Source organism: Vombatus ursinus, unplaced genomic scaffold (assembly GCF_900497805.2).
Source record: "Vombatus ursinus unplaced genomic scaffold, bare-nosed wombat genome assembly UNPS02014814.1, whole genome shotgun sequence".
Lineage (NCBI taxonomy): Eukaryota > Metazoa > Chordata > Mammalia > Diprotodontia > Vombatidae > Vombatus > Vombatus ursinus.
Window position 1 is genome coordinate 3,010,985 of NW_020954592.1, and position 18,431 is coordinate 3,029,415.

An 18,431-nucleotide genomic window follows, 5' to 3' on the forward strand; every position below is an offset into this window, starting at 1 on the left:
TTCTCTCTGTTGGAGCTTTTGGCCTAGAATTGTTTTGCCAGTGGGATATATTTATAATGATGATTGCAAATAGATTCAAATTTACAAAGCACTATGTGGTTATTATGTCACTTGCTTCTCACAGTACATAGGTGGTAATTACTGTTGGTGGTGTTATTCCCATTTTAAAGATGGAGAAAATGAGATTTGGAAAAATTAAGTGACTTGGAAATCTTCATACATGTGGTGTTGAGAGGTGTGTTTTGAACCCAGGTTTTCCTAATTCAACCTGTTAACAGGGAAAATAGCACTGATTCTGAAACCAGAGGACCTGGGTTCAAGTTCCCTCTCTGATATTTACTACCTGTGTGATCTTGGGCAATTCATTTCCAACTCTTGAGCCTCAGTTTCCTCATCTTTAAAATAAGGGAGTTAGACTAGGTGACTTCTGAGTTCTCCTTCCTGCTAAGGCATGCACTCCATCTTGCCTTTTAGAATTCCCAAACTCCTCCAGAGAACAGATCAGGGGCTGCCTCCCATATAGGGTCTTTAGTGATCCCAGCTGCTAGTACCTCTGCTTCTGTCCAAATTACCTTATACATACATACATACATACAATATATATAATACATATTAGAGTGTTTATATATTAAAGTGTGTATATATACACAGAGTATATACATATATTTAATACATATTTACATTTAATGTATAGTTATGTTTAATATATATTTATATATATATATTTTTATATCTGTTTATATGTGTGCATGTTATTTTCTCCTGTAGACTATAATCTCCTTGAGGCCTAGAGTAGAGGAGGGAGTTAGAATTATTCCACTTTTATCTTTGTATTCCTCATGCCTAGCAAAGTGTCTGCCACATAGCAGATGCTTAAGAAATGCTTGTTGGTTCACTGATGGATGCTACATATAGCAGCCAGTGAATGACCCTAAATCTGGCGCTCTATCTGCTGTGCCCCATGGCCCTACAGTTGATGAGAAATTTCCTCAGGTCCTAACGGATGGCTTATTTGTTTTATTCAGTAGTCTAGGGAACTATGAAAATATAAGTGCACAAATTCCTTTTGGGGGTTAGTCACTAATTTGGACGGGGTGAGAAATTGTATTTCCATTCATCAGGCACTTATCCAGATGATGTGAGGGATCGGGGACTCCCTCTATCATTATTAGCAACTGTGGCACTATTTATTAAATGCCTCGTCATTATTAGCGAGACTGTGTTAAGAGCTATACCCTAAAAATTACATAGGACCAGCTCCCTGCCGAATAAATAGGGAGATTTTCTGGTCCAAGGAGTACCTACTGGCATAAACACAAGTGTATGTGCTGAACCTAGATCTTCCCCCACTCCCCACCCTGAATCCCTGCCACACATTTTCAAGAACAATTGACCCTTCAGGCCACTGTGGCTGAGAACATATATCATTTATAAGTGATGGCTTTGGTGCCATCCGAGGGGGTGGGATGGGGACCCACCCCCAGCAGAGAGCCAAGACAGAAAAAAGGAAGCAACTGCTAATTACAGAATTTTTATTCCTGGAATGCTGTGGGACATCAACACTGATTTTGATGTTTAGTTTCTGGTAATCATCCCCTAAACCTTCCTGTCAGGTCTTCACATTTTCCACTGTATTAATATGGTGACTCAAATACAGAACCTACCCCTGGAATTCATTATTTAACTAATTTTTTTTTTGTTATAAATGAGAATCATCTGTAGGCATTGTCCTGTGGCTAACTGATCAGCATTCTGACATAACTGATTATTTCTTTCATTCCTCTGGGAACACGTGGGAAATACTCCAAGAATAGTTGTGCCATGGTTAAACACACTGCTGGGAGTATTAAAAAAAGAAAGAACTTTTGCTCTTGTGATTTATATCATTTTTTAAAAAGCCTTTCCTGACATTCAGCCAGCTCTGCCCACACAGTATCTTTCCCTTGGGCTTGAAGTCGTACGTTGAAGTTAACAGCATCCCTGCCATTGTATGGGAGATAGATAGCAGAAGTGTTCAGCCCATTATTTAAAGAATAGCGGGGGAAATGAGGAAGAGAAATCTTCTTGTTAGAACACAGGAAAACCTGAATTATCTTTCTGTCTTTGGTGCTGACTCACTGTTTAACCTTGGGTAAATTAGTTAGCCTCTGGTTGTATATGTTTCTAAGCAACCTTGTAATGTCTCCACCCCCCCCCCCCAAAAGCAAAGCACTTCATTATTCCTTAGCATAGCTATATATCACTGTCTGATTTCCGGATGCTTAACAGTCATTAACCAAAGCACTAGACTGATAATAAGGTCATGGATACTAGACCCAAGGGCTTCATATGGTGCTGTGCATCCCGTGGGCAAAGTGGTAATGATGACCTCTTTATGTTTCAAATTTCTTAACTTAGGAGATAAAAATAATCATTTGGACCTGATTAGAAAAAAAGCACATGATGAATCATTGAGACGTCATAAGCAAAAATCTTACTGAAGAAGACAGAGCACTAAGGATGGAATAATTTAATTCAAGAGGCATTTATTAAGTGTTAGCACTGTGCTGGGCACTGGGTACATAAAAACAAAAATGAAACTGTCCTCTGCACCCTGGCTCCAACTTACTTTCCAGAGTTATTATATAATATTACTCCCTCCACCCGCAACACTCTGTGGTCCATCCACACTTTGCTATCCTTCACACATGATAATCCATCCCCACCTCCCACCTCCCTCTACCCATACCTGATCCCACCTGTTAGAAATCCCAGCCTAGCCTGATAGGAATTATACCTGAGGCCAAAAATAACTGATTTTTACCGACTCTTTATAGTTCTAAATATGAAACCTGCATTATTCTTTCTAACTCCAAAGCCTCTTCTACTACTGGTCCCTGGTAAATAAGAAGTTATGCTTTACGGTGCTGAGCAAGGAAGCCAAAGTTTTCTTAACTTCTAAGTTACGTTAGTACTGTTGTATTATCTTCCACTAAATTTCTATTCTGGGTGTCTCATCAGGTTGTGAAGGTTAATTCTTGTTCTCAGAGGTACAGTGAAAAAGGTACTTTCTCCATAGTCAGAGGACCTGGGTCTTACTCTGCCTTTGGCACCTGTGTGACCTTGGGGAAGTCTTACCCTCTCAGGGCCTCAGTTTCCTCATCTGTAATATGAAGGGTTTGGATTGGAAGGCTTCTGTGGTCCCTTCTAGCTCATTTCTAGTCCCTTCTCAGTCACACAGTGTGAGTAACAGAGAAAAACTCTACATATAGTCTATTCCTTATGGCATTTAAAGGAAAAATGGAAAAAAAAATAAGAAAACTGAAATAATTAGGGTCTGCCTTCAACAGAATTTGAAGTTGTACATTGTCCCCACTCTTTATTCAGTGTACTGTGTTATCTAGGATCTGGACTTCATACACGGCCAGCCACTGGAGGTGTGCCATCCTACCTTTTCCCTTAGTTAAAATTTCTCTGTCTTTAAACATGTTATTGTAAGGGCCAGATTTTTGTTGCTTCCAAAATCACAATCAATTGAATTGATAAACTGTTCCATGTTCTGGACGACAGATTCCTCCCCTTTCCCCCCCAGGTCACATAGGTACCTTTATTCAGTTGTCTTTATTTATTTTTTTTTTTGAGGCAGTGGAGGTTAAGTGACTTGACCAGGGTCACAGAGCTAGTATGTGTCAGAGGTCACATTTGAACTCAGGTCCTCCTGACTCCAAGGCCAGTACTCCTTCCACTGTATCACCTAGCTGCCCCTTATATATTATGTGTCTTCTAAATGTAGTGTTCCTCCCGTTTGGGGTGTACCTTCGTGCTGAAGGAGTACTCTAGTGATGGACCATTGGTGACTTGGTAACTAAACTTCTTTTAATGGGGTCCAAGGAAAATATTTAATTCTTATACCTGTTCTTTTCTTTAGTTAACAACGAGGGCCAAGTTGCAGTGTTGTGTGTCTTTCATGTCCTCTAAATTAAATAGTTAAGTTTGATAAAGACTACCAAGTGAACAGAGAAGGCCCTCAGCCTTCAGTGGGTACGATGTAGAGACCTCCTTAAAGTAGAAGAATTCTAGGATACCCATTATGAAGATAGGGATGCGGTGGGGGGGAGGGGGGAAGTAAAAATTGAAGGGCAACTTGGTGGTATAATGTCTATAGAGTGCTGGAGTCAGGAAGAATCATTTTCCTGAGTTCAAATCTGGTCTCAGACACTTAGTAGCTGTGTGACCCTAGGCAAGTCACTTAACCCTGTTTGCCTCAGTTTCCTCATCTATAAAATGAGATGGAGAAGGAAATAGCAAACCACTCCAGTATCTTTGCCAAGAAAACCCCGAATGGGGTCATGAAGAATCAGACATGACTAAAAACAACTAAACAACAGCAAAAAAATTCAAGAGAAAGAGTTGTATTTGAATAGTAGTCTGGCATGTATAGTTGCCAATCTCCTTCCTTCTCTTTCTTCTTTGTCTTATCTTTCCCTCTTCTTCCCTCACTCATTCCACAGTTAAAACTCCCCCATGCACTGAGGCTGTCATCCACCTTGCCAGTCCTTCCCCCTGCTTCTGAAAGAAGGAAAAAAGGAAAGAAGACGATAGTTTAGCATGCACCAGGAATAAGATGTGTAGAATTGGTAATGTTAGCTGTGTGCACCCCGCATGACAATTACCCACCCTTCTTCACCTTGGAAAATTGTGGGTCAGATAAAAATAAAATACGCTCGCTAGGGGATTGTGTGGGGTTGGCCCAGTGAATGTTTGAAAATTGATATAGACTTGGTAGCCTGGACTTGCAGTTCTTTGAAAGAGAGCCACTCTGCACACTCCATTTATTTCTGTGATCCCATATGTTTAGCAACTCTGGATCTCACTTCTTTCTTTTAAATTTCCCTATGTAATAAATAGCTTCAAATTTAATATATTGGGAACAGACACTGTGCTCCAGAGAGGAACGCTGGTGGGGACAATGCCCATCCACAATGGCTAATGTGACTTCTCTCCGCTCCTCCCTGTTGTTCATGCTTTGCAGCCCCTGCCCTGGATGTAGATTGGCAAAACAACACTACTTTTGCATCCTGCAGCACAGACATGTGTATTCACGTATGCCGACTTGGCTGTGATCGCCCAGTCAAAACCTTCCAAGGACACACAGTAAGTGAACCGTCTGAATGTGGATTCACATTTGGTGGGAATGTCATGGGATTCGGGAGCTTTTATTTTAAACCAGCGATGTTTCCATCACTTAAAAGCAGGGGGTTAAGGATACAGGCAAACCCTGTGGAAGCTTTTTAAGTCTTTTCAAAAAGAGCCTGTGCCCTAAGCTATTTGTGCCTGATGTGAGTTGTACAGCCACAGTGGTTAGATTGAGTTCAGACATCAGGTATCAGAGAGAAGCAGAAATAGACCATTCAGTGAACTAGCCTGTACTCTGACCGTTATCCTCATCTTCCCCTTCCTCTTCCCCCTCCCCCCTCCCCCCTCCCCCCTCCCCCCTTCCCCCTCCCACTGGAACCTTGGAACTACCCTCTACTCTTATAGGTGAGATTTTGCCTTATTTTGCAAGAACCAAGCTGCCACTGCACACCATGCTCCCTGTGCTCTCTGTCATCCTCACTCAACCTGTCCTTTCTCCCCACCCCCCTGACAGAACCTTGGAATCTGCCTCTAGAACCCACCCTAAGCTCCAGTAGGTTAGCTTTCACCTTCCCTTGCCCAGAATTCCCTGACACCCACCACTTCCCCAAGGGTAAACCCCTCTTCTTTCCACTTCCTGTTATATGTCATCTTCCCCCTTTTAGAATTTAAGGTCCTTGAGGGCAGAGACTTTAACATGCTTACATTTGTTAGCACTGGGCAGTTGGGTGGTTGGTGGATAGAGAGAGCACTGGGTTTGAAATCAAAAAGACTCCTCTCCACGAGTCTAAATCAAATGTTGATGAGTTCAAAACTCACCAGCTGTGTGACCCTGGGCAAGTCACTTAACCCTGTTTGCCTCAGTTCCTCATGTAAAGTGAGTTGGAGAAGGAAATGGCAAACCACTCCAGTATCTTTGCCAGGAAAACCCCAAATGGGGCCAAGAAGAAACAGACATAACCAACCAACAAGTTTGTTCACACAGTGCCCAGCACATAGTAAGTACATTAAGTACTTAATGTACAACACTATTGATCCATCTCTCTATCTACCTGGGGAGGGTGGTACAAGCACAGGGGTTAGGTTGAATTCAGACATTATATAGCAAAGCACAACTCTATATACTGACCCTCTACTTTAAAAAGTTTTTTTATGGGGCAGCTAAGTGACTCAGTGGTTAGAGCACTGGCCCTGGAGTCAGGAGGACCTGAGTTCAAATCTGGCCTCAGACACATAACACTCATTAGCCGTGTGACTCTGGGCAAGTCACTTAACCCCAATTGCCTCACCAAAATAAAAAAAAAAGTTTTTTAATAAGTTAATTTCTGCTTTTTACTTACAAAGCTCCAAAATATCCAGTAGTAGACAGATGACAAAATACAAATAAAGTACTTTGGTTACTTAACTTAACTGTTAACTTAACTCTTGTGTACCTGTTTCTTTCAGTATCTGCTTCCCTGTGTTCTACCCCTAAGCTGTGCTAGGTCCTTTACCAAGCTTCTGACTTATACTTAGAAGGTTTTAAAACACAGTTCACCTCTTCCTTGCACACTGTGGTCAGTTACTGGATACCTAACCACATGAGCTGGTCTCTCCCGCCATCCCAAGGCCCGGGCTTCTGCATCTTCTGCCTTCTTTCTCTTTGCCACATCACTTTGAATTACCTGTAATTATCACTTCCTCATTGGCCCTCTCCCTCTGGATCACTCCTGCCCCTTTTATTCTTGATGAGGCCTCATCCTTAATTCCTTCTGAACATTTTGAAACCATCAAACCAAACAAAGTATGTGTTCAACAAAGTTCGGCATATTTCTCCAACTTCCTCTGGGTGATTCCAAGGAAAAAGGCCTAGGGAAATAGGTTTTCCACTGTTCCTCTGCCCTGTTCAGCAATATTCCTAATGGATTGTTGGGTGGGGGTTGGGATGCTGACGAATAAATGGTAACACCCTGCAGAGATCTGCCTCAGCTTCCATCTGGCACATTAGCAATCAGAACCATGAAAAGGGCTCTTGTTATGGCCAATTCAGGAATTTGTTTTGCTAAACTATGCATATTTGTTACAAGGGTTTTGTTTTTCTTTTTTTTCCACCAATGAGAGGAACAGAGGAAAAGATGAGAGGAAGAAAAAATATTTTTTTGTTAATTTAAGCAAATTCTAATTTAATTTTTCTTAAAGGGCTTTTTTCCCCCCATAATGGTCCAGTCACTACAGTATTCTGCTTTATTCTTTCTGTCTGCTAAATACTTGGCACATATGTACAAATCTCTGTACAACTGTTTATGTTGGTGTTCCATAGCCTTGTGGTTAGGGTTTGTGCTGGTCCTGTAACAAATTTTAACTCCTCCAGATGAAGGACTAAATCTTCTGACTCTCTGGTACTCTCCATCTACTCATTCCTCTTCCTCCCTAACTCCTTTAAAAATAATGTTTTTTTATGAGGCCATGCATAGCCTCTGGTTTAAGTGACACTGATTCTAAGGCCATAGAATTCTGTTTTCCCAGTCTTTTTCCCATCCCTCCCCCAAAGCAATGTGATTTTTTTAAAATGAGAATTCAACTTTATGATAACTAATTTAATTCATTTCACTTTGCTAGTAAATATTCTCCTTACCCCTTCTTTCCCAGGTATGATTTTAGATATTTTCAAGAGGAAATATGAGTGAAGGTGATAGTCTATGAATAGAGTGTGTATGAGAGACAGAGACAGAGGAGAGAAAAAAAGAGAATGGGGGTGTGGTTCAATAGAGAAAAGGAAACTAGGATTGGGGTGGGGGGAGCTGGTGGTATGCTTTGGTTTTCTTCTTTGGAAATCTAAGGCATAATTTATTATAAACTGAAGATCTTATTTTTAAATGATAAGCAAAACACTGTTGCCCTCTGCTGGATGACAGATATTTTGATTTTACTTACCTTTTAAAAAAAAGAAAGAAAAAAAACTTTCTATATTTCAGAATGAAGTCAATGCAATCAAATGGGATCCTTCTGGAATGCTGTTAGCATCCTGCTCTGATGACATGACATTAAAGGTAAAAGAGATTAATCCAGAGAATGAACTGTACACTTAAAAAATATACTCATGCATACCAGTATGAAGCAAGTGCTTTTATGCCATTTAAAAGGTGTCTTTATTCATACTTTTTCCCCTGTAATTTATATATCTCATTAATAAGATTGGTTTGGGTTTTTGCAATTTTACTTTTAAATTTCTTTGGTGGAGGTGGAAAGTAAACTGATGTAGAGTAATCACTTTGAGAAAAAAAAGAATCCAAGTGTAACAGCGTTTTGGGCCTCTACCTGTGGTCTTCATTTAAAAAGGGACTATAAAATTTGACTCACTATTCATCCAGTGGCTCCCAATTTTCATTTAACACAGGACATTTTTCCCTAGGCTTATAATCACTAGGTTTTCAAATATTAAGTTTTACTCATCTTGTCTCTGAGTTAGTATCATTGCTAATCTCTGCATAATGGGCCCTGTTCAAAAAATACTTACTTTTTAGAACTTAGCACCTCAAATACCTTTTGTTGCTTTTAGAATACTATCTAATTTTGAATCATTATTCAGATCCCTAAAGGCTAGAAATATGGTGCCACATCATATATGCATTCTGTATAGCAGTAAGCCCAGATGAGTCTGATGAGAGAGCAGAATGCTTATTGGATGGGCAGGTGACTTCATTGCAAACCTTATCTGTAAAATTAAAGAGTTAGATTGGGTTATCTTTATAATTTGCTCCAACTCAAAACCCTAGATTGCTTCACAGTTGGATAAACTTTACAGGGTATAGAATGAAATGAGAATCTAATTATGGGATTGCCAGTTAAAGAGATTAGCAATCCACAGCATACCCCCTCAGGGTCTTTCCCCCCCCCCAAAAAAAGGAGGAAAGAAATAGAGAGAGAAGAGGGGAAGGGGGAGAAAGAGAGAAGAGGTTCCAGTGATTTTTATTGATTTTATTTTTATTTTTTACTTGCATTACCCAGATTTGGAGTATGAAGCAAGATACATGTGTCCATGATCTTCAGGCCCACAGCAAAGAGATATATACCATCAAATGGAGTCCCACAGGGCCAGGCACCAGCAATCCAACCTCCAACATTATGTTAGCAAGGTAAAACTAAAAACAAACTCTAAATTCAGTCTGATGCTATTTGCTAGTGGAACAGTGATTTCTCCAGTTAGCATTTTTCATTGCCGGGAAAGTGACAGCCAGGAATGTAGCCAATTGTCTCTGTTAGAAAAATCACTAAAAGCTTTCAGTATATAAAGTGGCAGAAATGGGGAAGTGGCTAATTTTTTATGAACCTCTTTATTAGAGGTCAAAGGGGGAATAAACTAAGTTTCCACTGAATGTGGCATCTAGATAAATTGATTCATATGTGAATTGTTCTGTGTTACATATTATGTGAACTTATTTTTGTGAATTGGTGCCTTTTGTTTCAATTTGTTCTGAAATCTGCCCATTTGCCAACAGTCGATAAACATTTATTAGACACCTACTATATGCCAGGCACTGTACTGAGGGCCGGAGAGACAAATATAAAAAAAGAAAGATAATCCCTGTCCTCAAGGAGTTTACAGTCTAATTTTAGCCCTACCTGGCCTGGCCAGCCCTTTTAGAACTATTCAAAAAACAGTTAAGTGTGGAAGCACTTTGAAGGGTTAATATCTAGAACTATGCTTTAATGAATACCTGATTTGATCAATATGAGTATTTTTCCCAAGAATTTAAATCCTTTCTTCTCTGAGTCTTCTCATAAAACTTCCAAGAGAATCTACTAAAGGCATAGGAAGAGAAGACAAGACTAAATCATTAGAAAACGTGACAAATCCTGGCTTTAATGATGACTTTGAAATACAGCAGCAGCAGCAGAGTGAGTTCTGCTTGGGTGGGAGGTTGATTCTTTGTACATCTCAAACCAAAATTAATAGTCTCAGTAGATTTGAATGGTTTTAAGTAGCTTCCAAAATTTGAGCAAGGTTTTTCTGCAAATTTTCACCTCTGTGTGTGTATTTAGTCAACACATTTTCTAGGTGGCACGGTAGATAAAGTGCCAAGCCTGGAGTTAGGAAGACTCATCTTCCTGAGTTCAAATCTATCCTCAGATACTTCCTAGCTCTGTGACCCTGTGCAAGTCACTTAATCCTGTTTGCCTCAGTTTCCTCATCTGTAAAATGATCTGGAGAAGGAAGTGGCAAACCATTCCAGTATCTTTGCCAAGAAAGCGCCAGATGGGGCCACAAAGAGTCAGGCACCACTGAAAACAACTGAACCAAAAAACAGTTTCTACTCTCTGACATGATCAAGGAATGAACTGTTCTGGTTAATTAGATTTTCTTGGTTTGAAAGTTGTCATCTATATTCTGTAACATAGGCAGGCTGCTAGGTGGCACAGTGGATACAGTGCTGGGCTTTGAGTCAGGAAAAACAAGAAAGAGTTCAAATCCAGCTTCAGACACTAGCTGTGTAACCTCAGACAGGTCATTTAACCTCTATTTGTCTCAGTTTCCTCAGCTGTAAAATAGGAATAATAATAGCACCTACTTCATAGGTTGTGAGAATCAAATAAGATATTTGTAAAGAGCTTAGCACAGTACCTGGCACATTGGAGATGCTATATAAATGCTAGCTATTATTATTTGTTATTATCATTACATAAATTACCAAAAAACAGGTAAAGTCTTAAACTTCATCAATGGAAGTATGGTTTCCATTGAACCGTGAGCAACTTGAGACAGGGGCTGTCTTTTGCTTCTTTTTATAACCTCAGCACAGCACCTGGCACGTAGTAGGTATTTAATGACCAAATGTTTATTGATGGAGACCCCTTCCAGGATCCTATCCCATTAGAATGTAAGCTCCTTGAGGCCAAGACTGTCTTTTCCATTTGTATCCTCAGCGCTTAGCACAGTGCTTAATAAATGTTTATTGACTGACTGATGAAGGAATGAGTAATCCTTTTGCTGACCTGATTGTGCTCAGTTCTGATATTTCAAGGGGGACGTTGGGAAACTGAGAGATAAAACTTGGTGATAGAGGGCCAGCCTTAGGGTCAAGAAGACATGGGGTTCAAGTGTTGAATCTGACACATACCAGCTGAGTGGACAAGAGCCAGTTACATATCCTCTCACTGCCCCTTGGAATCCTCTAAAAATATAAATTAAACACAAGTTGCCTGTCTGTACTGGTGGTGGTAGAAGGAGTTTCCACTGACAGGTCTCTACACTAATAAAATCACAGATTCATTCTTGAAAAAAAGAAAAACTGGAAAGTCTGCAGAGGAAGCTAAAGAGTTTAGCTTGTTTTACATGATTGCAAATATGTAACATTTAAAATTCTTACTTTTTTAGGGAGGGAGAGTGGAGGAAGGGGGAAAATTTGTGGAACTCAAAAAAATTTTTCAAATGAATGTTAAAAGTTGTTTTTACATGTAATTGGAAAAAATAAAATACTTTTAAAAAATTAAATTTCATGTCACCAGAAAAAAAATAAACTCTCACCCCCAAAAAATAAAAAATAAAGAAGTTAACTAATGGTCTGAAAAATGTCATAGGATAAGCAATCTAACAACCTGGAGATGTTTAGCTTAGAGAAAGAAAGACTTCAAAAGGGACCTGATGGCTTTAGATATTTGTAGAAAAGGACAATCTTCCCTTTTTTTGCTGTTTTCTACAGAAAAATGGGAAATTAACATGGATAACTTTGGGGTTAGTATAAAGAACAATTGGAGTTGTCCAAAATTAGTATGGCCTGTCTATTGAATTAATGAGCTGCCTGTCACTGAAATATTTAGGGCATAGATTAGATGGATTCCTGCCTTATATGGGAGATCAGGTTATGTATTTCAAAGGACCATTCCACCTCAAGGGTAGGGATGAGGGATAGGGACTGAACCTGTGTTTTCATTGATATAAAGAACTCCAGGGTAAGGAAATTAATTCCTTCTTCCAATACAGGTCATCTGCAAACTATCCTCTCTAAGAATTGTCTCAAAATTCTGAGTAAATTGCTTGGAGTCACACAAACCAGAAGGTGTCAGAGACTTGAACTCAAGCTTTCTTGGCCTCAGAGTCAGCTTTCTGTCCAAATGTCATGCTGCCTCTCTGTGATTTTCAGGAAATCAGAAAATAATAAAATATACTCAATGTTAGCACTATATTCCAATTATTTTAGTTATTTTTTGGGGATTCAGGGGACATGTCCTTCAAGGTCTTACAATGCCTCAATGTTTGACTACCTACTACTTTCGAAATTCATTTTTCTTCCCTAACCTTCTGTGACTTTACATTATCCTGGTTTTCCTCTTATCTCTCTTGCTGTTTTCATCCATTTATGCAACAGTCATTAAATATATGCTTGCTATACACTATGTTTGAGCTATGCTGACAAAAATAGATAAAAAACAAACAAAACAGGGTTAACTGGCTTTAACGGGTTTATAACCTGCTATAGGTGCTAGCAGGGACAAGGAGTTGAGGGAAGGCTTGGAGACAAGGAGAAAAATCAGTGATTCTTCCTTTTCTCACTGCTGGAGGGTCAGCATTACCTGAAATTCTGTCCTTGGCCCTCATCTCTTCTCCCTATGCATTCTGCCCCTTGGTAACCTCACTAATTCCAATGACTACCAGTATCATGGCAGTTTAGATGATTCCAATATCTCTATCTCCAACCCCTGCTTTTCTCTCAATCCCAAGCCCACATTTTTTTTCTTTTTAAAAACAAATTTTAATTATATCTTTTGTTTTTACAACACCTGCATTTTCCAAAGGAACCCTCCCTCTTCTGCTTCCCAGGGAGCTATCAAGAATGAATTTATTTTAAAATGAAAAAGACTTTAAAAGAGAGGGGAATAAAAGTTCAGCAAAACTAACCAAAATATCAAAAAAGTATGACAGTCTATTCAGTCTTCCACACCCATAGTGTCCTGCCTCTACAAAGAAGCTAGGAGAGTTACTTTGTCATAGCTCTTCTTTGCAGCCAAAATTGGTCATTATAATTTCACAGCATTAAGTCTTGATTTTTTTTTTTTTGGCAGTTCTTTCCTTTCACATTGCAGTCATTGGTTTGTGTGTTGTTTTCCTTATTCTGCTTCATTTTGCATCAATAATTTCATGTCTTCCATGCTTCTCTGTATTTATCATTCATCATTTCTTATAGTGATATGCCTTCTGTTCATATGTCACGGTTTAACCATTTTCTGGTCGATGCTAACCTACATTTTCAGTGCTCGACTGAACAGCTCCATCTGGCTATCCCACTGATATCTAAAAAAGAATTATTAACTTACTCAAAATTAACATATCTGAAAGAGAATTCACTCCTGATTTCCCTATTTCTGTTGATGGCTCCATCATTTTCCCTGTGACCCATGCATTGAAACATCGTATCATCTTTAGTGCATTCTTCTTTCTCACAATCCCTCCCCCGATAAGCAATCAGTTCTTAAACCATGTCAAGTTTGCCTGCCCCATGATTTACTTATTTGTCTCCTCATTTGCTTGCCCATTGGTACCACCCTTGGCACCAGCCACCCGCCATTACTTCTTTCCTGAAGTTTTTCAGTAGCCCTCTGCCTGGTGCCCATATCTTAAGTCTCTCTACTCTTCCTCAAGTACAGCCCAAATCATATCTTTCTCCTGTTCAAAACTTTAATTGACTTTTTTGTCTCCCAAATTAAAACCATCCTCACCCTGGCCATAAAGGCCCTACACAAAATGACTCTAATATGATGTTTCAAATTTCCTTTTACTCTCTTGTACCCATTCCTGTACCCCAACCAACCTGAATTTTTTGCTGTTCCGTGATTATACTCCACACTTTCCCACCTCCTTTGCTTTTCTCATACTATACCTTCTTTCTAGGATATATTACATTAAGATCCTATTCCTCTTTGAAAGCCCAGCTCAGATACAACTTCCTCCATGAAATCTTCACTGTCACACCTTTCGAAAGACCTCTCTCCCTCCTGGATTGTCTTTAATATTCTGTGTTTTTTATAGCATTTACCACCTTCTGTATTATACTGTAGGTGTCTGTATGCTTGTATGAGCCTCCTTGGTAGGTCATAAGAATTTTGAGTCCTGTGTCCTATGCCTAGTGCCTCCCATATGGTAGGGATTCAGCAAAATAAGTCTGGAGCTGAATTATTTATGAACATTAATTATAGATTGCTTGAAAGTTTAAAAAGCACCTTCCATACCTTATCCTCTTTCATCCTCACAACCGCTCTTTGGAGTAGGGACTACAGGCAAAAGCGTAACAAGTTTGGGGCAGCTGGGACCTTAAAGTGGTGTCTTCACCTATCCAGAAAGTGCTTCCTCTCCACTGTTCAATCCTGTGCCTTGTGGACCTTCACTGGTCAATACATTTTTTCTCTCTCTCTCTCTTTTTTTTTTTTGTTTTTTTTGGCTAGGCAATGGGGTTAAGTGACTTGCCCAGAGTCACACAGCTAGTAAGTGTCAAGTGTTTGCTCTGAGGCAAGATTTGAACTCGGGTCCTCCTGACTCCAGGGCCAGTACTCTATCCACTGCACCACCTAGCTGCCCCCTGGTCCATACTTCTGCAAGGGATAGGGGTAACCAGGAGAAGTTGAGGAAGCAGAATCATTGGCAGTGGAGATTGGGAAAAAGATGGGTCAGCTCCTCTGTCTACCCCCATGATTACCGCTCCTGATAGGACTATGTCTCCTGGGTTTCTTCCCTTTTCCCCCACTTGGCAGCTAGATGGTGCAGTGGATAGAGTATTGGGCCTGGAGTTAGGAAGACCTGAGTTCAAACCCAGTCTCAGATACTCGTCAGCTATGTGAACTAGGCAAGTCACTTAACCTTCCTTTTCTTCAGTTTCTTCATCTGCAAAATGGAGATAATAGCACTTGCCTCCCATGATTGTTGTGAGGATCAAATGAGTTAATCATTGTAAAGTGGGTGGCCAATGCCTGGGACATAGTTAAGTACTGTCGTCGTCGTCATCGTTATCAATCATTATTATTATTATTTTCCAGCATAGCCCTAACTCTACTCATTCTATATCCTCCTCTGTTCTCTGGACCCCTCCTCCACTGTTCCAAACTCCTCTTTTTCCTAGATCACCTCTCACATTCCTTCCATCTTGTTTTTGTTAAAACCTAGCTTCCTCCTAAAGACGCCATGTCTTCGCACTCTTTCCAAAGCCGGCTGCTCCTTCTCTTACAACTCCTGAGACACACAAGGCCAAGGAGGATAAATTGGGGTACTCCTTATTTCCCACTATCGCTTTTGGACTCTCCCCTTCACTGTCACTAAGCAGTATCCTCAAAGTTCACTCCACCCTGTTCAACTCCTTAAGCACTGGCATTTACAAGCTTCCTCAGTCACTCAGTCTCAACTCCATAATCTGTTCCTTCTGAGCTGAGTACCCTGGATTCCTATTTCTTCAGCCTCCTCCACTCCTGTGTGTCAGCTACTCTCCAAATTGTCATACCTCCAACAGCTTCACCGCTCTCCTGCCCCTCTTTTGATTAAATTTTCTCCATTTGTCAGAATTTCCTAGTTGTGGCTCTGGGTCTGTTTATCCCTGTTGTATAGATGTGGATACTGAGACTCAAAAAATGTAAGTGATTTGCCCAGGGTCATGTAGCTAGTAGGTAATAGGCACTCCTCAATGCCAAGCATGGCATTCTTATCCATTATATCATGCTGCCTCTCAAGCCACTGACAAACTATGGAAATCTCATTTATTAGTGCCCAGGTGGATTGAATTCTGGGTAGCAGCTTATTTCATTTGAAATGTTATTCTTTGAAGAGAAATGAGAGTACACTCCCAACCTACACCTTCCTGGAGGTAGGAGGTGTTAACACAACATACTGTGTTTTAACCTTCTTCAATGTACCGATCAGTTGTGCTGAGTTTTTTCCTTTTTTTTTTTTTTCTTTAAAAAATACTATGTTATATGGGATAGCACTCTGGGAGGTAGAGTAGTAGGGATATTGGGATAACTATGATGATATAACAAACTAGACATCACTAAAACCTTATTTTAAAAAATTATTATTTTGATATTGATGGTAACTTTGATTCCCAAGCTTTCAAAAATAGAACTGTAGAGTATTTTCCAACTGTTTTAAAAAATTTGTTAACTCAGCCATTTTCTCAAAACTGCAATCTGATTAGAATAATAGCATTTTACATTTTAAATAGTGCATTTAAAAATCTGACTTAGTATAGAAATATTCCTTATGCCCATCTATTGAAACAGAGACAAGTGATTATAAATATTGAACACTTTCAGATAACTTGCATAAAAATGTCTGTGTGTTCCATCTATTATTTTTTATTTTCTTTTTGGTGAGGCAATTGGGGTTAAGTGACTTTGCCAGAGTCACACAGCTAGTGAGTGTTATGTGTTTGAGGCTGGATTTGAACTCAGGTCCTCCTGACTCCAGGGCTGGTGCTCTATCCACTGTGCCACCTAGCTGCCCCCATCTATTATTTTTTAAAAGAAATCTAAAAAACTCAGTTTTGGGGTAGGGAGTTGAGGAGAGAATTCTCTCATTTGCAGGCTTCCAACTTGAAAGAATAGAAAAGTAAAATAAGCCCCAAATAAAATGTGTTACCTGGTTTAATGAAGACAGGAAAAAAATGGCTGAAGCAAGGGCATTAAATTTCATTTTTCTTTGATATTTCCCTAGTGCGTCGTTCGATTCTACCGTCAGACTGTGGGATGTTGAACGGGGAGTTTGCATTCATACACTGACCAAGCACCAAGAACCTGTCTACAGTGTAGCGTTTAGCCCTGATGGAAAGTACTTGGCTAGTGGTTCTTTTGACAAATGTGTCCACATCTGGAATACTCAGGTAATTGCATGACTTTTATTATGGATGTCTATCCAAAAATGAAACCTAAACCTTAATTGTTAGATCCACAGAACACATAACCAAACAGATTTTTCTTGGGTTGGAAATAATTATTAACTTTTCTTCATATGTCCAAGATGGTGGATGGTACATGGTATAGTTGAGGGTTCTGGGAACTGTTATAACCCAAACAAATAATTTAAAATGGGAAACAACTGAAAGAAGAATAAAAGAAACTTTATCCAGTGATTTTATGCAAACTCGGTTTCCTGAATGAAAAAGATGCATAATGAAGTGTGCTAAATGTTTCACTATTTGGTTGTTCTTCAAAGACGTGCCACAATTGTCTGGCAAGGTTTACAGATTTTAAAATTCTGTGAAGGAAAACAAATGTGCAAGAGATTTATTGCAAGATTTTGAATTGCAATCAACTCATGATTCTACCTAGGATCATGAATATTCCTGAATAGAAGATAATCCCAAAGCCTAATTTTTCTGCTCTGGAATACCTTCTTAATTTTGTTTGACTTCATCTATGATTAAAAACTAATGGCCATTGTGGGGAAAGCACATCATCCTTTTTTTTAAAATTAATTGATTTATTTTTAGTTTTCAATATTCACTTCCATAAGATTTTGAGTTCCAAATTTTCTCCCCCTCCCTCTCCACCCTCCACCCCAAGACAAGATGCAATCTGATATAGGGAAAGCACTTCTAAACCCAGCCCAAATGCCAACAGCTTAAGGTAGCCTTTCATTTTTTTTTTAATTAATTTATTTTGATTTATCAACAATCACTTCCATAAGCTTTTGAGTTTTAAATTTTTCTCCCTCTCCCTACCCACCTCCCTCCCCAAGATGGCACACGATCTGATATAGGCTATACATATATTTATGGTGGTCTTTCTTGATCGTCACAAAAGCAAGTGCACTCTCCTCGTGAACTGTCACATCCCTCTCTTTCTTATGTTTGTGCATTTTATCCATTTAGATATCACATACTATGCTGTATTCTATTTATTCTCCCCAATGGACCATAAGTCCTTGAAGGGTTTACCCATGTCGTTCAGCACCTAGATTCTCAAAGTGTTTGGTGAAGGAATGGAAGAACTGTAACCAGTAAGAGATTTAGAAGCATGCCAAGCAGCAGAGGAATGACAACATGTTTTTTTTATATTTCCCATAAGAAATTCATAAATAAATAATTCTCCTTTCAGTAATTGAAAGATAATTGCTTATTGTTCTATGAAGCAAATAAGGTACAGGATAGGGATTTGTGTCCTAAAATAAATCGTACAAAAAACATAATTGAAACACTTCACTTTTGAAAACATTCAATGGAAAAATTGACCTTTCCATTTGTAAACTACCATCTTGAATTTGTATTGATTAAAATTCGTTTTAAAAAAAAAATTCGAAATCCTCTTTCTGTAAAAAATAATTTGCACAGCAGCAAAAGAAAAAAAGAAATGTTAAAACT

General features: G+C 39.2%; 1 protein-coding gene across 3 annotated transcripts in view; it reads left to right on the plus strand.

Moving 5' to 3' along the window:
- TBL1X (transducin beta like 1 X-linked) overlaps positions 1–18,431 on the plus strand; it is a 374,495-nt gene that overhangs the window by 348,510 nt on the left and 7,554 nt on the right. For all 3 annotated transcript variants that reach the window (XM_027835315.1, XM_027835316.1, XM_027835317.1), the window contains 4 exons: positions 5,012–5,133; positions 8,070–8,144; positions 9,103–9,230; positions 16,787–16,952. In XM_027835315.1, coding sequence (XP_027691116.1) covers positions 5,012–5,133; positions 8,070–8,144; positions 9,103–9,230; positions 16,787–16,952 — 491 coding nt within the window. The remainder of the gene's footprint in view (positions 1–5,011; positions 5,134–8,069; positions 8,145–9,102; positions 9,231–16,786; positions 16,953–18,431) is intronic.